Here is a 16,701-nt window from a genome sequence, read left to right as displayed (position 1 = left end):
AGAGACTCCACCTTGGGATTTGAACACACAAAAATTTATGAATTCAATACATTGACATTTTTGGTTGCTTTAATGCTACTGGCCAAAAACTTTGAGGACCAAATCACTCGAGTTTAGTTTTTCGAGGAAGTTGGACATCACCCCAACCCCTCATATTGGACTGTCGTACAGTTCAGGCAAGATTTTGGTTAAGAGCAGTAACTTCGTATCTAGCTGGGAAAAAATTCTTATCACAAGAACATAGCAAGTGAACTCATCCAATGAGCGTATGGTTAATGGTTGTTATTAACAGTTTGGACACAGGAAAAGGTACTAAGTTCTCACTCTATGTCGTGTAAACCATTGTCTTATAAATACAAAGCACAAATGCCAGAATAAGTAGAGGTCAAGACTAATAAAGAACCACGGGACTAGAAGGTTTGCTGAGTAATGGTCTCATAGCTGGGTTTAATGCATAGGTTGCAACTGGAATTGAACGAGGGAGGATGTATCCAAGGTCCCCACGGCATAGCAGTTCACCAATGCAATGATCATTCTCCCTTTCACGGGTTGAGTCAACTCCCTCCATCAGTCAAGGCAACATTCAAAGGTGTAGCAGACAGCAGCTAGTTGGAATATCGGCAATGGTGATAAGTTGAAGGTTAATGCAATCACTAGCCTCCCCACCATTTACACCAACATTACAGGTTTGTCATCTTTATTTGCCTTCCTGCACTTTTTTTAATTTGTCAATACTGTAATATTGTTATTTTATCTTCTGAATGCAATTGGAGGATTATTGCCTTACAGTCATCAATTTTGATATGAATATTAAAATTCTAAGTTCAGTCTGATCCTACTTGGTGGGTTCTCGGAATATTATTGGTTAATCTTATCAACTTATAACAATTGAATCAATAAGCAGTGGTGTAGTTTTTACAGAATGTATATCTACTGAAGGAATTGAGATTGCATGATAACTGTTTGACAAAATACCCAAGTTCTAGATTAGAACTCAGTAGTCAGAATTCGTAAAGTTTATTACACCATATTTTGGTCTCCTTGTGTGGCACATTACCTTGACCTCATGGTGGAGGAAATTGGCAATCTTGAGTGGGTCAAATCATGCGTAGAAAGGGTCAAAAAAATATGCAAGTTTGTCTAAAATCATGCATTCATCCTTAGCAAAATGAGGGACTACATAGGAGGCAAGGAGTTAGCTCGTCCAAGAATCACGAGGTTTGTCTCAAATTTCATCACACTGCAGTCCTTGTTGACATCAAGGGCAGATTTGAGGAGCATGTTGGATGGGTAGGAGTGGACTACATCTTCCTATGCTACGACCACTGCAAGGGTAGATGTGCAAATCGCATCTTTGATGAGTATGGTTTTTGGAAACCTACTCAAGAAATCCTTGAGGTAAATTTCTTACAATTGAACATTTAGTATTTATTATTTAATTGTTTAATGATTTAGTTTTACTTTAGTTTTATATTTAAGTTTTGACTCAAATGTTTTTTTACATTGTATCCATGTCACTAAGCCCCTCGTATCTCTCCTACGAACTGTTGACAGGGAGAAGCCCTCCATGGGCTACATACATGAGGGCATGGATAAGGCCAAGGAGGCCATTAGAGCCCAATATGTAAAAGTGCAGGAGAAGTATGCCCCTATTGGGAGATCATTGATAGGAGATGGCAGAAATATACTCTTGAATCTTACATTTATGGCTTATGAGTTGTGCATTTTAATTTTTTATTTTGTAATTTTAAAGTTGTAAATGAGACTAATTGTTTTTGTTTTCCCTTATTTCAAATAGATGGTGGCAAATGCTTAGCCCACAACCCCAGAACTTCAAAAAACTTCCATCCGTATTCTGAGTCAGCCAAGCAACATTTCTGGATGTGAACACAGTTGGTCCATATTCGAGCATATCCACTCGAGGAGGAGAAATAGGTTATCTGGGCAAAGGTTGAATGATCTTTTCTTTGTTCATTACAACCTCTGTGTTAGGATCAAACAGATTTTGGGCATTGACTCCTCTCCAATCATTCTGGAAGAGATTGATCCAAAATCAAAGTAGCTAACTAAGGCTGTGGATCTAGTCTTCACTAAGGCAAACCATGAAAGGGTTGACCAAGAAGATAGAGAGGCTGAGGTTGTGGCCATGGCAAAGGAGGCAACTAGAGCACATTCAGGCATTGCCAGATGCAAATGCAGACGCACACGCACAGATACAGGCCTTCATGATGTTCTTCGTGGGCCCATCTTACATGCAGGGCCTATGGCTTAGCAGTCCTATAGGACTTGCCTTAGACACCTTTATAGAAGGCAGACAAGATACTCAGAAGTTGAGCCTAAGGCTACGACCGAGCTTGAGGATGATGACGAGGCTTGCAAACTACAATTGAGACAATTGTTATGTTGTCATTGATGTCAAACCTTATTGGTAAGACATTTTCTATCTAATTAGAGTGTCATATCAAGATGATTGATGAAGAGGATTTGAGAGAACATAACAAAAGGACCTAGAGGAAAGGTTGAATTATAAAGAGCTACAATGGGCACTTGATTAGTTAGACTTTGAAAAGATAATATGATTGTTTAATCATAATACAAGTAAAGATGACAGTTGTACTGAAGCCCAGAAGAAGTGATCAAAGAATGACTAAATGCATAGGCTTGACCAAGCAAGAGAGCAAAAGATTAAGGAACTTGTAGTTTATGTCGAGAGATGCTAGAGTAGACCAAGTGACAGTATAAGCCGAGTAAAATATAATGTCAACCTAGCATCAGTATTGACTGAGTGACAGTAAATATGCCGAACAGAAAAGTTAATAGTGATCAAGTAATCCAATGATGACCGAGTATCAGAACACTGTGTTGGTAAAGGGACAACATTTGACAGATTATGAGGAAATCATGATTTCTAGCCGACACAATTGATTTCTTGGAATATGTGAAGCATTTTGAATATAAGGATGGATGACCTAGAGCATTTAATTCAAGGGAAACCATGTTTGAGCGTTTCTACGTAAGAATTCAAGGAGAAATTTGGAGAAGTTTATAGAAAATAAAAGAGGAGACGAAATGATGGAAGTATTCGATGAATCTGACATAACACTAAGATCTGCACTGGTGTTTAAGCGGCAAAAGATCAGAATTGCCTATTTAATTAGGCACAAGGGCTAACCTATTAGAATTGGAATAGTTGTTGATGTTGTTGATTGGCAAACTTGAGCAGAAGGCTGAGAAGAGTTGTGAAGAGGTGAAGAATGATTGCTTGAAGGATTGTCTAGCAGATCAGAGGCAAAGATGATAATGGAGGTCAATCAATAGATTGGCATATGAACTGAATAGTGATCTGTATTTGCAAAGTGAGTTGTATTTGGCAGATCAACCTACTGTTACTTTCTAACCATTGTATCAGTTTTAAAATCCTTTAATCAAGGTTGACCTAGAAACATGTATATCCTTTAATCAACGTTGCATTCTAATGGAATGTTCTTAAGCTCTCTAATAAGGCCACTCCTAACAGGGTGATTAAATCCTTTAAAAATGCACATTTAACAATGTGTTTTGTAATCTTTAATAGAGTTGGCTCCTAACAAAGCTCTCTTCAAAAGAGTGAAAAATTGATGACATATTACTGGTGGTTTTTCCCAAATTGGAATTCCATGTTAAATCCTAGTGTCATACTTGTGTGGATGTCATGTGAGATGTTTTACTGTTGATGTTTTGCACTCTACAAGTTTTTTACTATTAGAACAGTGAACTGCAAGTTTATGTCACTAATTGTATGCTATAGAGACCAAGCTATTAAATGTTCAGATCTGAAGTATTTGAAGTGATTAAAAGTTCAATTGGTACATCTAGACCTAAGGATAACTAATTCACACACCCCCCACCCCTCAGTTATTCTAAATCATTCTAACAGAGACTTGAGCTCGAGGCTTGTTTTTTCATTTTGTTTACAGATACTAATAGACATACGTTTCATGGATCTTCATCTTATATACATTCATAATTTGATGCCTTATAGATTTTCATCTTCCATACATTCTATGACTTGACTCATTATGATCCTATGATTTCTACTTACTTCAGCTACAATTTACATTTTACGTGTAACATGTGTGATGGATTTATCATTTATGTTCCATGTTCATGTATGTTGGCTTCTATTTGATGATGTTATAGTGTGTTTAAGTTATGATCAATAAAAGGTGCATGAAATAAATTTTAAATTGTTAAAATCTCTAAATTTCAAGGGTTTTTTAAATTTGCCGATTCATGGCCAATTCGCGATTCAATTCAGCCTTGCCAATTCTGATCCGATTCCGATTCTCGTTACTTTTCTGCATAGTACACCTCTTGAACATTCAAACTGCACATCTAAGCCATCAAGCTTCCTAACCTTGTATCAACTTAAAACCAGTTTTTGCACCATAATTGAGTTTGACTGGCAAAGCAAATGAAATAGACCAGACTGAAAATTTCTTAAGTTTCCAAATGTAAAATGATTATGGGCTTGCTAACAATATCATTCCACGGGTATATTTTCGTACTTTAAAAAATTAAATCGTAAAAACTTGGGAAACAAAGTCATCTGAAAAAACTATAAAAAACAATTTCTCAAAAACAATAATTTGTGTTCTAATAGAATCTGCTTCTGAAGAGCAAGACGATTTAAAATGAAAAATAAAACAGTTATTAATAAAGTCTTGGTTTGTTTGTAGGCAAGGAAGCCTACCCATCCTCCGAGAATAAGCAGATTTTTGTTCACACTCAAAAGTGCTTTATATCAAGAGTCCTAGATAGAAACATTGGATACATACAAAGACACCAGAATACAAACAGATGTCTCAAAGCACACTGTTAATCAACTGAGAAGTGCATGCTTAGACATGGAATTTCAAAAGGCATTGCCTGCTTAAAGGACAGATTCCTGTTGTGGGAAGCTTTGTGGTTAAAGGACAGATAGGAGACGGAGAGGGATCAGCACCTTGGGCACTCTGACCACACCTTGCAAAACATTCATGATGGTGTAAATGAGTTTATGCAAACAAATCCGATATATCAAGAGCAGAGGTGTCACAAATGAAATGGAACATTTAGCAAACAGTATGGGTTCTGTGTAAGGTAAAAATGCAAAAGCAGGATTACGATCCCAAATACAACAGTTGAATCTCATTCCCTGCTCAAGTGAGTTTCTGATACTTGCCCTGTGGTAGGAGATGATTAGTGAAGAATACAAATTTTCATGTCATAAACTAATAAGAAAAGTTAATGTAGTAGCCACAGCTAGCGGATTTGCACTTGTGCATAACAAAAATTTGGCCAGAGAATCTAAAACGGTCTATAGAGATATCCCCTAGTGTTGAGGATCTTTTTATCCCACCACATCAATAGGTGCAAGCTAGAGGTTGTATCTATCTTGGGTTATGGCCCACTATTATCATGCGATTTTTTATTAGACTTGCCACTTCAACTCTGCATGGATACATGTTTTCAATGGATTTGAAATCTGCTGGGTCAATTCTAGATGATAGATCTTAAAATAGATAAGCTGATGCATTCTTCTTCAACATACATTCTAGTAAAATCAGGCACTTCTAAAGGGTTGTCTGAGACATTTTGGTTTTAAAGTTGGGTGAGAAAATGTGGAGTCAAGTTTTAGACTAAGAAAATACCCCATTTAGATGCAAGTGTTGCTTTGAGGTAGGTCATACTGCTGCTAAATGCTCAAAGGAGAAGCCCAAGAATGCGAAACAGGTGACATGGCTCCAGACTTGTCAAGTGAGGTGGAAAAGGATAGAGTGGGCAGCTATGTTGAGGACATATGATCTAACAAAGCTATGCCTATTCCACTGTACAGTTTCGTTACTCATCTCCACCCAAATCTCAGAAACAATCACCCAGTCTCAGCCTCTAGGGTTGCAATCTCTGGTTCAGTCTTATCAGAATGGAAACATAAAGCCTTCATGGAGCTTGGAAAGAATCCACAGCTACCTGTCATTGTTCATGTGAGGAAATATGTGCTGTGTCCTTTATCTCCAAAACTGACAGCTGGTAGTAATTTAGGGTGAGAGTGACCTCTTACTTTTTTGACTGAAGAAGCATGGGTTGTTGCCTTCCATTTTCAAGAATCTCTGCTAGCAGCATGAATCAACAATTATTGTATAAGGATTACTCTTTTATGCATTCTTATGTGGATGAGAGAACGTGTGGATGGAAAGAGGTTAAGTGAAGTAAGAAATCTATTAAAATTCAAACATCAGCATCTATAGTGATGCGATCACAAAGCAAGAAAGGTAAAATTAAGAAAATTCAATTATAATTGCTTGTTAGCTTAGCTTGTGGAGTGCTTTTATGTCTATAAATGGTTGTAGTTAGGATGGGGCCCCATATATTAAACCACAAATAATATACCAAGAAAACTAAAATAAAAAATAATACAATTGATGATTTTAGACTTTTCCAGAGTTTCTATCTCAAAAGTTATTGTTTTTTTTATGGGTAATGGGTCCGAAGCCTAGATTAATTGTTATTTGTTGAGATTACTTATTATAATTTATTAAGGTTGAGAAGACTCGAACCCAAGACCTCCCAGCTGAAAGGCAAACAACTTACCATTGTGGTATAGACTATTGCCCCTCAAAAGTTATTGTTAGGGTCCATTTGCCATGCAAATTTGTGCAGAGTGAATATCAGAACATAAAACAGAAAATAGAGTATTTCATAACATAAAACCACAAAAATGAACATAGATTAAAAATGCATAAAAGCTCGGGGAATGCCAGCTCAGTGAAGTAAAAAAGGATGCCTAAAGCTACTGAAAAGTCAAATCAATAAGAAAATTTAAAGATCTGGTGTATAGTTATAATTATGTACAACAAGCCAATAGTGGCATGTTGTGATGGTTAAGTTGTTGCATTTTTATCCTTGCCATCAAGATCCGAATCTAATGGGGATGAGGTCCCCCATTTGTGGCCTCACTGGTTCATAGCTCCAGGTCAAAGCGTTTACCCCTCTTTTAAAAATAAAAATTACACACAACAAAAAGAAAATTGTTTGGTGCACTGGTCCACTTCTTGGTGTTGTTTCCAAGTGCAAAAGGAAGTAAAAAAGGATGCCTAAAGCTACTGAAAAGTCAAATCAATAAGACAATTTAAAGATCTGATGTATAGTTATAATTTCATACAACAAAAAGAAAGTTGTTTGGTGTACTGGTCCACTTCATGCCTTGTGTATCTCCCTAGAGTCTTTCAAAGTTGGTTCTCACCGTCTTCGGGCTCAAACCGACCATCATGAGAATGGATCTATAAGTTATGTAATTTAGCAAAGGTTGAGATGGAGACTGACTTTATTTTTTGTTGCCCATCTTCTATGAGATCAGAGAAAGATTTTATTGTTTGTTCCGAGACTTTTTCTCTTTCAGCTTTCTTCAGTTACAGTGACCAGCGGTGTCTCGCACTATATCTTCAAGAAGCCACCCTGCTCCGTGATAGTACTTTACAATCACTACTTCCTCACCAGCATACCTCTGATCAGCTCATTACTGCCTCTTTCAAACCCTTATCTCCTTTGCGAAGTATGAAAAGGCCATCTACTTCTACCAGTTATATTGGCCATTCCAGGTCTGCCAGACCCCATAGAGGCGGTCTCTTATGTCAGCGCCACTCCTCCATGAGCTCATAGAGACAATTCTGGGTTCTTGTTCATTCGCAGTCTTATCCTTCTATGACTGATTTCTTTTTGCCAAGAGAGGACTCCTAGTCTTTGTCTTCACCTCTTTCTCCACCTCTCTCTTCTTCTTCTTGTTTATTGCTATTTGCTCTTTCTCGGACACTGTTTGGTGCTCCTATTGTTGTCAGCTGTCTTGTTGTAAACTCTCAGTCCCATAGACCTTTTTGTGGTCGTTTGTCAAACATTAATATTATTATATTTTCTTATCTTATCCTATCTTATCTTAATAGTATTGTTTTGTGATAATGGACACGGTTTTGTGACATGTACAGTAGTATTTTATAGAGTAGAACCATCGAAGTTGCCATGGTAAGTAATTACTAATTACTCAAAAACTACTGAGATGATTGCTCAAATTCATGGAAGTCAATTCTCATTGTCTTTCACAGCCATTGGTATAGTTTCATAAATACATACAAAGAAGTTCACTTCAAAATTATACAAAGCCATGCATACTTGCAATATGTGCAAGCCCTAAAGTCACTATTCAAACATTAAGCAACACAAACTACACAGCATAGTTGGCAGACACTGATTCGGCTAAAGCTCGGCAGACCCAAACTTTGTGACTGAGCAACTCAAAAAATTGCTCAAGTTTCTTTGAACAATGAAAGCAAATACATTTCACAAAACTCAATGACAAAAAACATCCACTAAATCCATGAATGAGCAAAAAAGAGTTTTTATTAAATTTGAATACTAATTTCATTACAAAATAAATCATCATGCAGAATCCTAATACAATAGATAGCTAACAAGTAAGAGTGTGCTCACTTTTGAAACTCAAGTGTAAAACGTTGGAAGGTGGAAGCAAATCCTGTTTTACAGAACAGAATAAAAATGTTGATATCCTTAAGAAATCTCAGAACCAAAGAGCTATGCAATCACTGATTTGAGAAGTATAAAACTAGTTGGCATGATCAAACCGAAAACCATCTTTAATATAGCCCAGGCTGCTATTAAGTATTGGAAAAGCTCTTCTTGCAATAAGCTTCAGTAGCTGAAGTGGAAATGCAAAGTTTTATCTAAGCTGTGCAATCACTTTTACCCCAAATTGCAAATAATAATACATATTTTTGTTTCCATAGCTGCCCTACAAAACTCTAGGTAACAACTGAAGAACAAACAGATTTTTAGAAATAGCCTATTCCTAAGAAAGAATCTACCAACGAGCACAAGAAGAATGCAGAGCTTCATTGATCATGGCAAACAAAGTCCAGTAATGCACCTAAAGTGTATCATAGCAAAAAATTAACTGAATAACTGCATAGAAATATATCCTGTGATATAAGGAAGTGAATCACAAATTAAAACAATGATATCAGGAATTTAAGTGGGAGAAATGTATTACCATGATAAATGCCAAAGATCAATATATAAAAGAGCACATTATCTTAACACTGCTAGTTAATTTGTTATTATATATATATATAATAACAAATTAACTAGCAGTGTTAAGATAATGTGCTCTTTTATATATATATTCCTTTCTAGAAGCAAGTAATTTATAAATTACAATGGTACTATAAGAAAGCTGCATGGAAGCAATGTATTACCATGGTTAACGTGGAAGATCGGCAAATATATAAAAGCAGCAATTATCTAAAGATTGCTAGTTGTTTTGTCAAATCTTCTGCATTTATAATAACTAGAAAGGATAAAAGGCATAAATTAAAAAACAGTACATAATATCACAATGGAAAATAACTGAAGGAAAATGCACAAAGAGAAATGAAGGGAAAATGAATAAACCATATCTCTGGTGATCTCCCATGGAGCCCCAATAATAACCTCATCCACATATCGACAAGCTAGCACACTGAGGCTGCGTTCATGAAGATTCATAATAGGACGATGAGGCCCTTGGTGAACACTGGGATAACACAAGGGCATAGATAAGAAAATAAACAACCAAGCCAACCGCCATAAGATTAAAAGTCTTTTTGACATCTGTTATAATAATTTACTATATTTGTGCAATCATGAATGAAACTAGGCCATATACAAAACATAGAACTTATGGTCACTTATTCAAGCTATATCTATTATCGGAACAAACCAGACATGATTAAAAAAGACTAGTCAACCTCTATCCAACAACAAACAGAAGAATCAATTTGGAATTTTTCTTCATGCACAAAGATACCAAATGAGGTTTACCTGACAGTCTGATCTGTGTGGATACCAACAAGCAAAAAATCCCCAAGCTCTCGAGCACGTTTTAGTATCTGCATAAAGAACATGAATTTTCAATTAAAATGGGTACCTATGACTTCAACGACTCGGCATGGGATGAATTCTCTCTACTCAACCGGAAAAATGACTCATTTTTCTAGCAAACTCCAATTTATCCTTTCGTGTAATCCCAACTATGATATTTGTCAATTGACCCAACAAAATTAGGCAAGTTTACATCCTACCCACCTTTCTCCATTATATCGTGGACAGGTGCACCTTTCTACAATTGTATCAATCCAAAGATTTAGTTCCAAAAACTGAAACACACACACAACATGGTGCCTTTAAAATACTCAAAAGAGAACCGCAGGTTGATACTCCTCAAATCAAGACAAAACTAAGCAGGTGACGGACAGAAGTATGAACTACTTTGGGGCAAAGATTTCAGGAGTTTCATGAACAGCGAGAATAATAAATCAGAAATCGGGAAGCACATCTCAGCCTAGTCAAAAGAAAAAGCAGTGTTGGTTTCTTTCTCTTATCATAGTTGTACAAGTACATGAGTCACTGGAGGAAGTGGACATGATGAATAAGAAAGAAGAGAAAAGCTTAAGGCTTTATGTGTCAAAAACTCAGCCCCAAAAATCATGAAAGTTCAAGGTCGTAAGAAAGAATGTGAAATCTCCTCCACATATGCAATAGATTCCAAGGTGGACTTGCATTATTTAAATTTTATCCAATTCCTTCTTTCACTCCCACTCGATTTTTGCTACTCCAACTGCACCCAAAGATATATCTACATACATTTTCAAAACCTTTCCAATATCCCTTTTCTTCTCCACCACTTCCTTCTCAAAAGCCTCCTCCAATCCCTTCTGCTGTCCCTTTTCTTGAACATCCCACCATCATCATCCCGTGTCCTGCAATAAGTCCCCCTCAAAAAATCAGACACAAGTGGAAGAGGCACTTGAATGGATATAAACAGAGGTTTCTAGGAAGACAAAAAGTGGAGCTTTCATGTCCCCTTGGTATTATATCAAAGTTGCATTTGGCATTGAAACTTCTAAATTTCAGGTTATACGTATTACAAACAGACATGGGCACATGGTTGGACAAGAATATCTATATTTATTTCAAACTGCTTCAGAAAACATCAAGGAAAGCAGTAGACATCTAACTCATAGTTCACATAAGGATAGGTGTAGCCGACTTGCAGCTAGCATAACCCTCAATTAAGTTATATGATGACTTATACAGTCTAATATAGATAGTTAAGTCAGCTTGGTTGGCAGCAGTAACATTAGAATGGTGTCAATAGGAGGTAGTTGTTAGTTAATTATCATCATATTGTGTATTTAATTCTTATTGAAGACTAATGGAAGCAGGCCCCTAGAAATAGCTCACGTTTGGAGGTTGCCCCTCAAAGTAGCTTAATATTATCAATTATTTGTAACATATTTTCCTATTATATTCTTGTCTTGTGCAAGTTATTTCATTACAAGAGATATCAAGGCATGATCTTGAAATTTGGAACACAAGAAACAAGGCAAAAACAACATTTCATTTAGAAGTTTGTATTGTAAAGCGCATATCTTTCAACTTGTGAAAAAAGGTGAAAACTTTTAGAGGGTTGATCAAAGACATATCAAACCTACTACTATCCAAACTTGAGGTCATATAAAGTAGTTTTGATGTATTTACTATGATATTAAGGTGTTCAATCAATTTTTGAAAGATTTTTAAGAAAGTGAGCTCTAGTTAGACATAAGTTATAGTAAATATTTCGTCTTATTTTGATTTGTTTTTAAGTGCCAAAAGTATTTTGAAGATTGTGAAGGGGTCACAAACAAGATATTGAGGCAAGAACTCATGTAGTAGGAAAACTATCCACGATAGGAAAACATCTAACAAAGAGGACATGAAACCAAAAATGGGAATCGAGGGATCTCTAATTGAATGAGCTTGGGAAGAGACTAGATGAATGGTTCACATCTCCTTTTTGAAATGGGGTTTTATAAAAATTAAAATAATAAATTAAAAAAATATTATATTTCAAATTAAATCAAGTTTGATAAATAGCCAAAATGCATGAAATGAGTTGCAACTGCCTCCAACATGAGACATAAAGGGTGGTGACTTAATTATTACAAAAGGTAGACACTTTCATGGTTCACCAACAAGATACAAAGGGGAGGCAATTTCTCGGGAAGAGGAATATCAAGGAAGGAAAATTCTATATTGTAGCTGACGGGTAGAATAGTATCCAAACGAGCGCATGACAATTGAGTCACCCCTTCGAGAAAGTATATGTACACCATCCAGAAGGGACTTTGGAACATGAAGGTAATCATCAGAATCATTGTAATCATCAGAACCATATTGTAAGCAGTGAAGTGCATATTGTGTATATGAATAAAGTATCTATTGTGTTATATCTTACTATACTACATGCGATAAGTATCCTTTTACCCTATACGGTAAACATTTGGCGCCGTTGTCAGTCGAACCTGGAACGAAGAAAGTGTTATGAAGATTAATGCCTAGTTTGCTCAATAAGGATAGAAACAAGATAAAAGATAAGAATGAAATATGCACAGCACGGGAAGTTTTAATTTTCGCACAATAGGCGGAGCACAGACAGAAGCTTCAGTAGATTGCCGACAGACACCGAGGGAGTGAAGGAGCACAAACGGCGGGAGTGCATTCACCTAGTAGACCGAGGAGAGTCGAGGAATTGCTAGAAGAGACTCGACAACGATTGAATTTGGTGGAAGAGACAAGGGAGGAGTTCCTCAACTTGTATAAGCCGAGGGTAGAGAATCTGAACAGAAGGGAAGTAACTCACACGGCTCGAAGTGCCAAAGGAGCACGAGCATGGAGTGACCTCTTCATTCCCGATACACCCAACGAATGGATACAGGCAGAGAATCGAACAAGTTCACTTGAGGAAGATCTTTTCTCACCAGGTAACGCGGTTGTTGGAAGTAGGACAGTTGTTCGAAGCAACACGAGTGCTCACAACAACACAGGTGCTCAGAACAGCGCGGGTACACAGCAAGTACCACAGAATCAAATGAGAGTAGCAATAGCAAGACCAAAGGAGAAATTGTCGAAGTTTAATGGTGACGAGACAGAATATCCGATTAGACACTGCAAGACATGTGAAACAATATGGATAGCAAATGGTGTAACGGATGAGGATGATTGGGTCCAGCAATTTTCAGCGACCCTATGGGACATAGCAATTGATTGGTTTGTAGACGCAGATGCTCAGAAGCTAACTACATAGGTAGAAGTTAGGAAGGAGTTAATAGCAGAGTTCTGACTGCTAAGGGACGATAACGAGATTGTAGCAAAAATATACAACACAAAGCAAGGAAAGAACGAAACAATCTGTGTCTATGCAAGAAGGCTAAATGAGTTGGTGGAAAAGATGGAGTACCCACCGGCTAACTAATTAAAGAAACGATGGTTCGTTGAAGGGCTATAGCTAGCTCTAAAGAAGAAAATGAAGATTGTACCTCCAGCATCGTACGCAAATGCATATAATAGGGTGATGGATCTAGAGAGTGAACAAAAAAAAAGCAAGAAAGTTTGAGTGTTGCAGAAGGATATGTTACGAATGATGAAGGAATTTAAAAACCTGAAAAAGAATCCTGACTCGGTTGAGGGGGAATTGTGGTGTACGAACTATAACGAGGAAGGCCACACAAAGGGCTCATGCCCAAAAACACAGTTCTGTGATATCTACCAGGTTGTAGGACATTCCATAAAAGAATGCCCGTTTTATATGAAGTCAAAAGGACACCAACAAGTGTTACTGATGCAGGAACTATCTGCCAGAACAAACATGAACAACAATGCAACCTCAGGAGTATATCGCAACAATAACCAGCGTGGAAGGGGTGGTAATAATAATAACAATAATAACAATGGAGGCCGAAGTCGGATACAATACGATGCGAGTGGTCAACCGATGATACAATGTCGTGCGTGCAGCCTCTAGGGGCACTTCGCCAAAGATTGTACCACGAAGGAGATGCCACAGCTATTACGTAGATGGTATGGTCCGAGAGACCACAAAGATTCAAAATGCCCGAAACAAGGGGTGAATTTATTAAGCATCAAAACATGTGATGAGGAAACACTAGCCATTACATGTGAGCAAGCTACGAAGGCAAAGTACCCTGATGCAGAGGAAGAAAAGAAGAGGTTGCAACAAGCACGAACACAGTTGGAGAAACAAATGGAAATAGGAAAGTTGCAAGCAAAAGACACTGCCGACACCTCGAAGAGGAACCTGGCAGAAGAAACATGATAAGGCATGTAATGCAGATAGAAGTTCCTATAAAATTAAATGACCTTCTTACGATGCCTTAGTTATGGACGGCGATTTTGAATATGACACCACTTCCGAAAGTAATGGAGGAAACAGGAAAGGAGGGCAGCGGAGCGACTGCAACAGACCCAATGCTACTGGCACTCACAATGGGAAGGCATTTGACAGTAGTTGAGATGGGTATCCTGGGAACAATACTTATAAACACAATTGTAGACGGAGGGTCAGGTGTGAACGTGTTACCAGAGGATATATGGAAAAAGTTGGGACAACCTACATTGTGGCCACCTACATTCCAGTTACTCACAGCGGATCAACACAGAATCAAACAATTGGGAACCTTGATGGCACAACCGGTAATTATTAGAACACAACCATTTTTATTAGATTTTGTGGTCATTCTACTAAAAAGAAAAGGGTATGATGCTATCCTTGGATGGGGTTGGTTGATGCAAGCAAAAGTAAAACATGACTGGAAATGAAATACCCTATCCATGGAACATGGAGGCTGAAGATTTATAATTGACCTACACACACAGATGGTAGGTGAGGAGGTAGCGTTGTCAAATTCCAAAGGTGAAGGTGAAGGTGACGATAAAGGAAAGATGAGAATGGAACTGAACAAAGGAGTACTGAGCTTAGGAGGGTTGAATGATGACAACCTAGACTCGGTGAACGGCCTACTCCATTGGCAGATGGAGGACTACGAGCTCTTTCAGAGCTGAAATATGTTAAGGGTCAATGAAGGTAATAAAGGAGAGGAAAATGAATGTCCAAAGGAATACAGAGAAGCGAAGGAAGGAAAGGCGGTTACGATTGAAGCTGAAGGAAAGAACATACCGTATGGCCAATACAAGAGGAAGAACATACTGTATGAACCAAGAAAAAGGAAAGATTCCACCGTACGATAAACGGTGAACGAACTGCGCGGAATGAAAAGGTTATGCCGCACCACGGATTTAGTAGAAAGGTGTCGGCAGCAAGGAAAACACATCGTACGGTTTGCACAGGAAACAAAGGGGAAGGGCTTAATAAAAACTTCAGCAGTATGGAGTGAAGGTTCTAGAATCAAGAATACAGTTGTTGACGGAAAGGAATGGCAGCCGACGGAATTCATGGTACCAAGTTTGAGAATTGCGATTGAAAATAAGCTAGGAGATATGGAAAGCCTGAGAGAAAGATTGTATAACTTGAATAAATTGCATGAGCAACAACTGCAGGCACAATGGGCCACGAAGGTTACTCAAAATAAGCATAAAGTATGGGATGATAAGCATCTAAAATTGAATAAATTTCAACTAGAACAACTAGTTTTGAAGTATAATGGGCAGAACGAGATTATACCAAGAAAGTTCAAAGTGAAGTGGGTAGGGCCATATAAAATCTGCAAAGTGGGCGATAACAGAGCAATAAAATTATAGACGCTTGACGGGAAGGAAGTAGCCGATGCAGTGAATGGGTCGAAGCTGGAAGTCTATCATGAAAAAAATAATGCACCTCCATGGACGAGCAACTGAGACATTCTAAAAATAATAAATATTGGTGTATATATGTAAAATAAGTGTAAATAATAATAAAGGATTGAAAATTTTCATAGTAGGCATAAGTAAGAATATGATAGGAGGCATTGTACAGTCATTGGGAGCCTTATATTACAGTATCGTATGGCCTAGAAAGACAGGGAAAGCGAGGAAACATTAATTCAGCCGTATGGTAAGCAATAAACAAAGAGGAAAGTGCATATGATTCATCTTGTATGGTCTACAAAAGAGGGAGAGAGAGTCGTACGACAGTATACCAATGCACAATGGAATCAACTTGAATCACCATAAGGTCATAGACAGGAAGTTGCAAGGCTGTCGTACCGTACGATCACGTAGATAGAAGGAAAATATGGAGTGTCATACAACTATCTAGGGAGCACCGTACGGTTATGACATCTAGAGTCAGGAGCTACCTTTTGGTTGATAGGAGATAGACAGGAGATACTATACAGCCAATTTAGTGGACCGTACAGCCTTGGAAGGAGCTACCAAAATCTATCGCACGGCCAGTTGAGGTGACCGTACGGCCTAAGAAAAGTACAGCAGCCAAAGAGCAAAAGAAAAGAACCGTACGGTAATGAAGAAGCATACAAAAAGCAGAGACATCACCGTACAGCCATTGCTAGGAGATAGGAATGTTGTAGATACCATATGAAAGTCGTACAATCACCCAATTGTTTGAAATGCACCGTATGATCAAGAAGGTTGACTGAAGGAAGTAGACACTGTATGGCCTTCAAATAGAGCAGAGGACAAGATGACGTGGGAGGCACTCACCATACAGACATGAAGGAAATACCATACAAAACTCTATCGAAACACATGAAAAGTAGACTGTACGGCTATATGGACAAGAAAAACATAAGATTTGTATAATGGACCGTACAACCTTGTATGGGGCCATCAGGAGAT

General features: G+C 37.8%; 1 protein-coding gene across 2 annotated transcripts in view; it reads right to left on the bottom strand.

Moving 5' to 3' along the window:
* Positions 1–16,701, bottom strand: part of LOC149548443 (ethanolamine-phosphate cytidylyltransferase-like) — a 153,533-nt gene that overhangs the window by 26,835 nt on the left and 109,997 nt on the right. For both annotated transcript variants that reach the window (XR_016354028.1, XM_089792512.1), the window contains exons 5-6: positions 9,889–9,956; positions 9,481–9,601 (exon numbers count right to left, since the gene is read on the bottom strand). Coding sequence is in view for 1 of the 2 variants with exons in the window: in XM_089792512.1 (XP_089648638.1) it covers positions 9,481–9,601; positions 9,889–9,956 (189 nt within the window). In the remaining variant the exon portion in view is untranslated. The remainder of the gene's footprint in view (positions 1–9,480; positions 9,602–9,888; positions 9,957–16,701) is intronic.

Source organism: Cupressus sempervirens, chromosome 7 (genome assembly GCF_028749045.1).
Source record: "Cupressus sempervirens isolate cs-2001-9-10 chromosome 7, ASM2874904v1, whole genome shotgun sequence".
Classification (NCBI taxonomy): Eukaryota; Viridiplantae; Streptophyta; class Pinopsida; order Cupressales; family Cupressaceae; genus Cupressus; species Cupressus sempervirens.
Note: the sequence above shows the minus strand (reverse complement) of the source record. Positions and strands in the feature narration are given on the sequence as shown.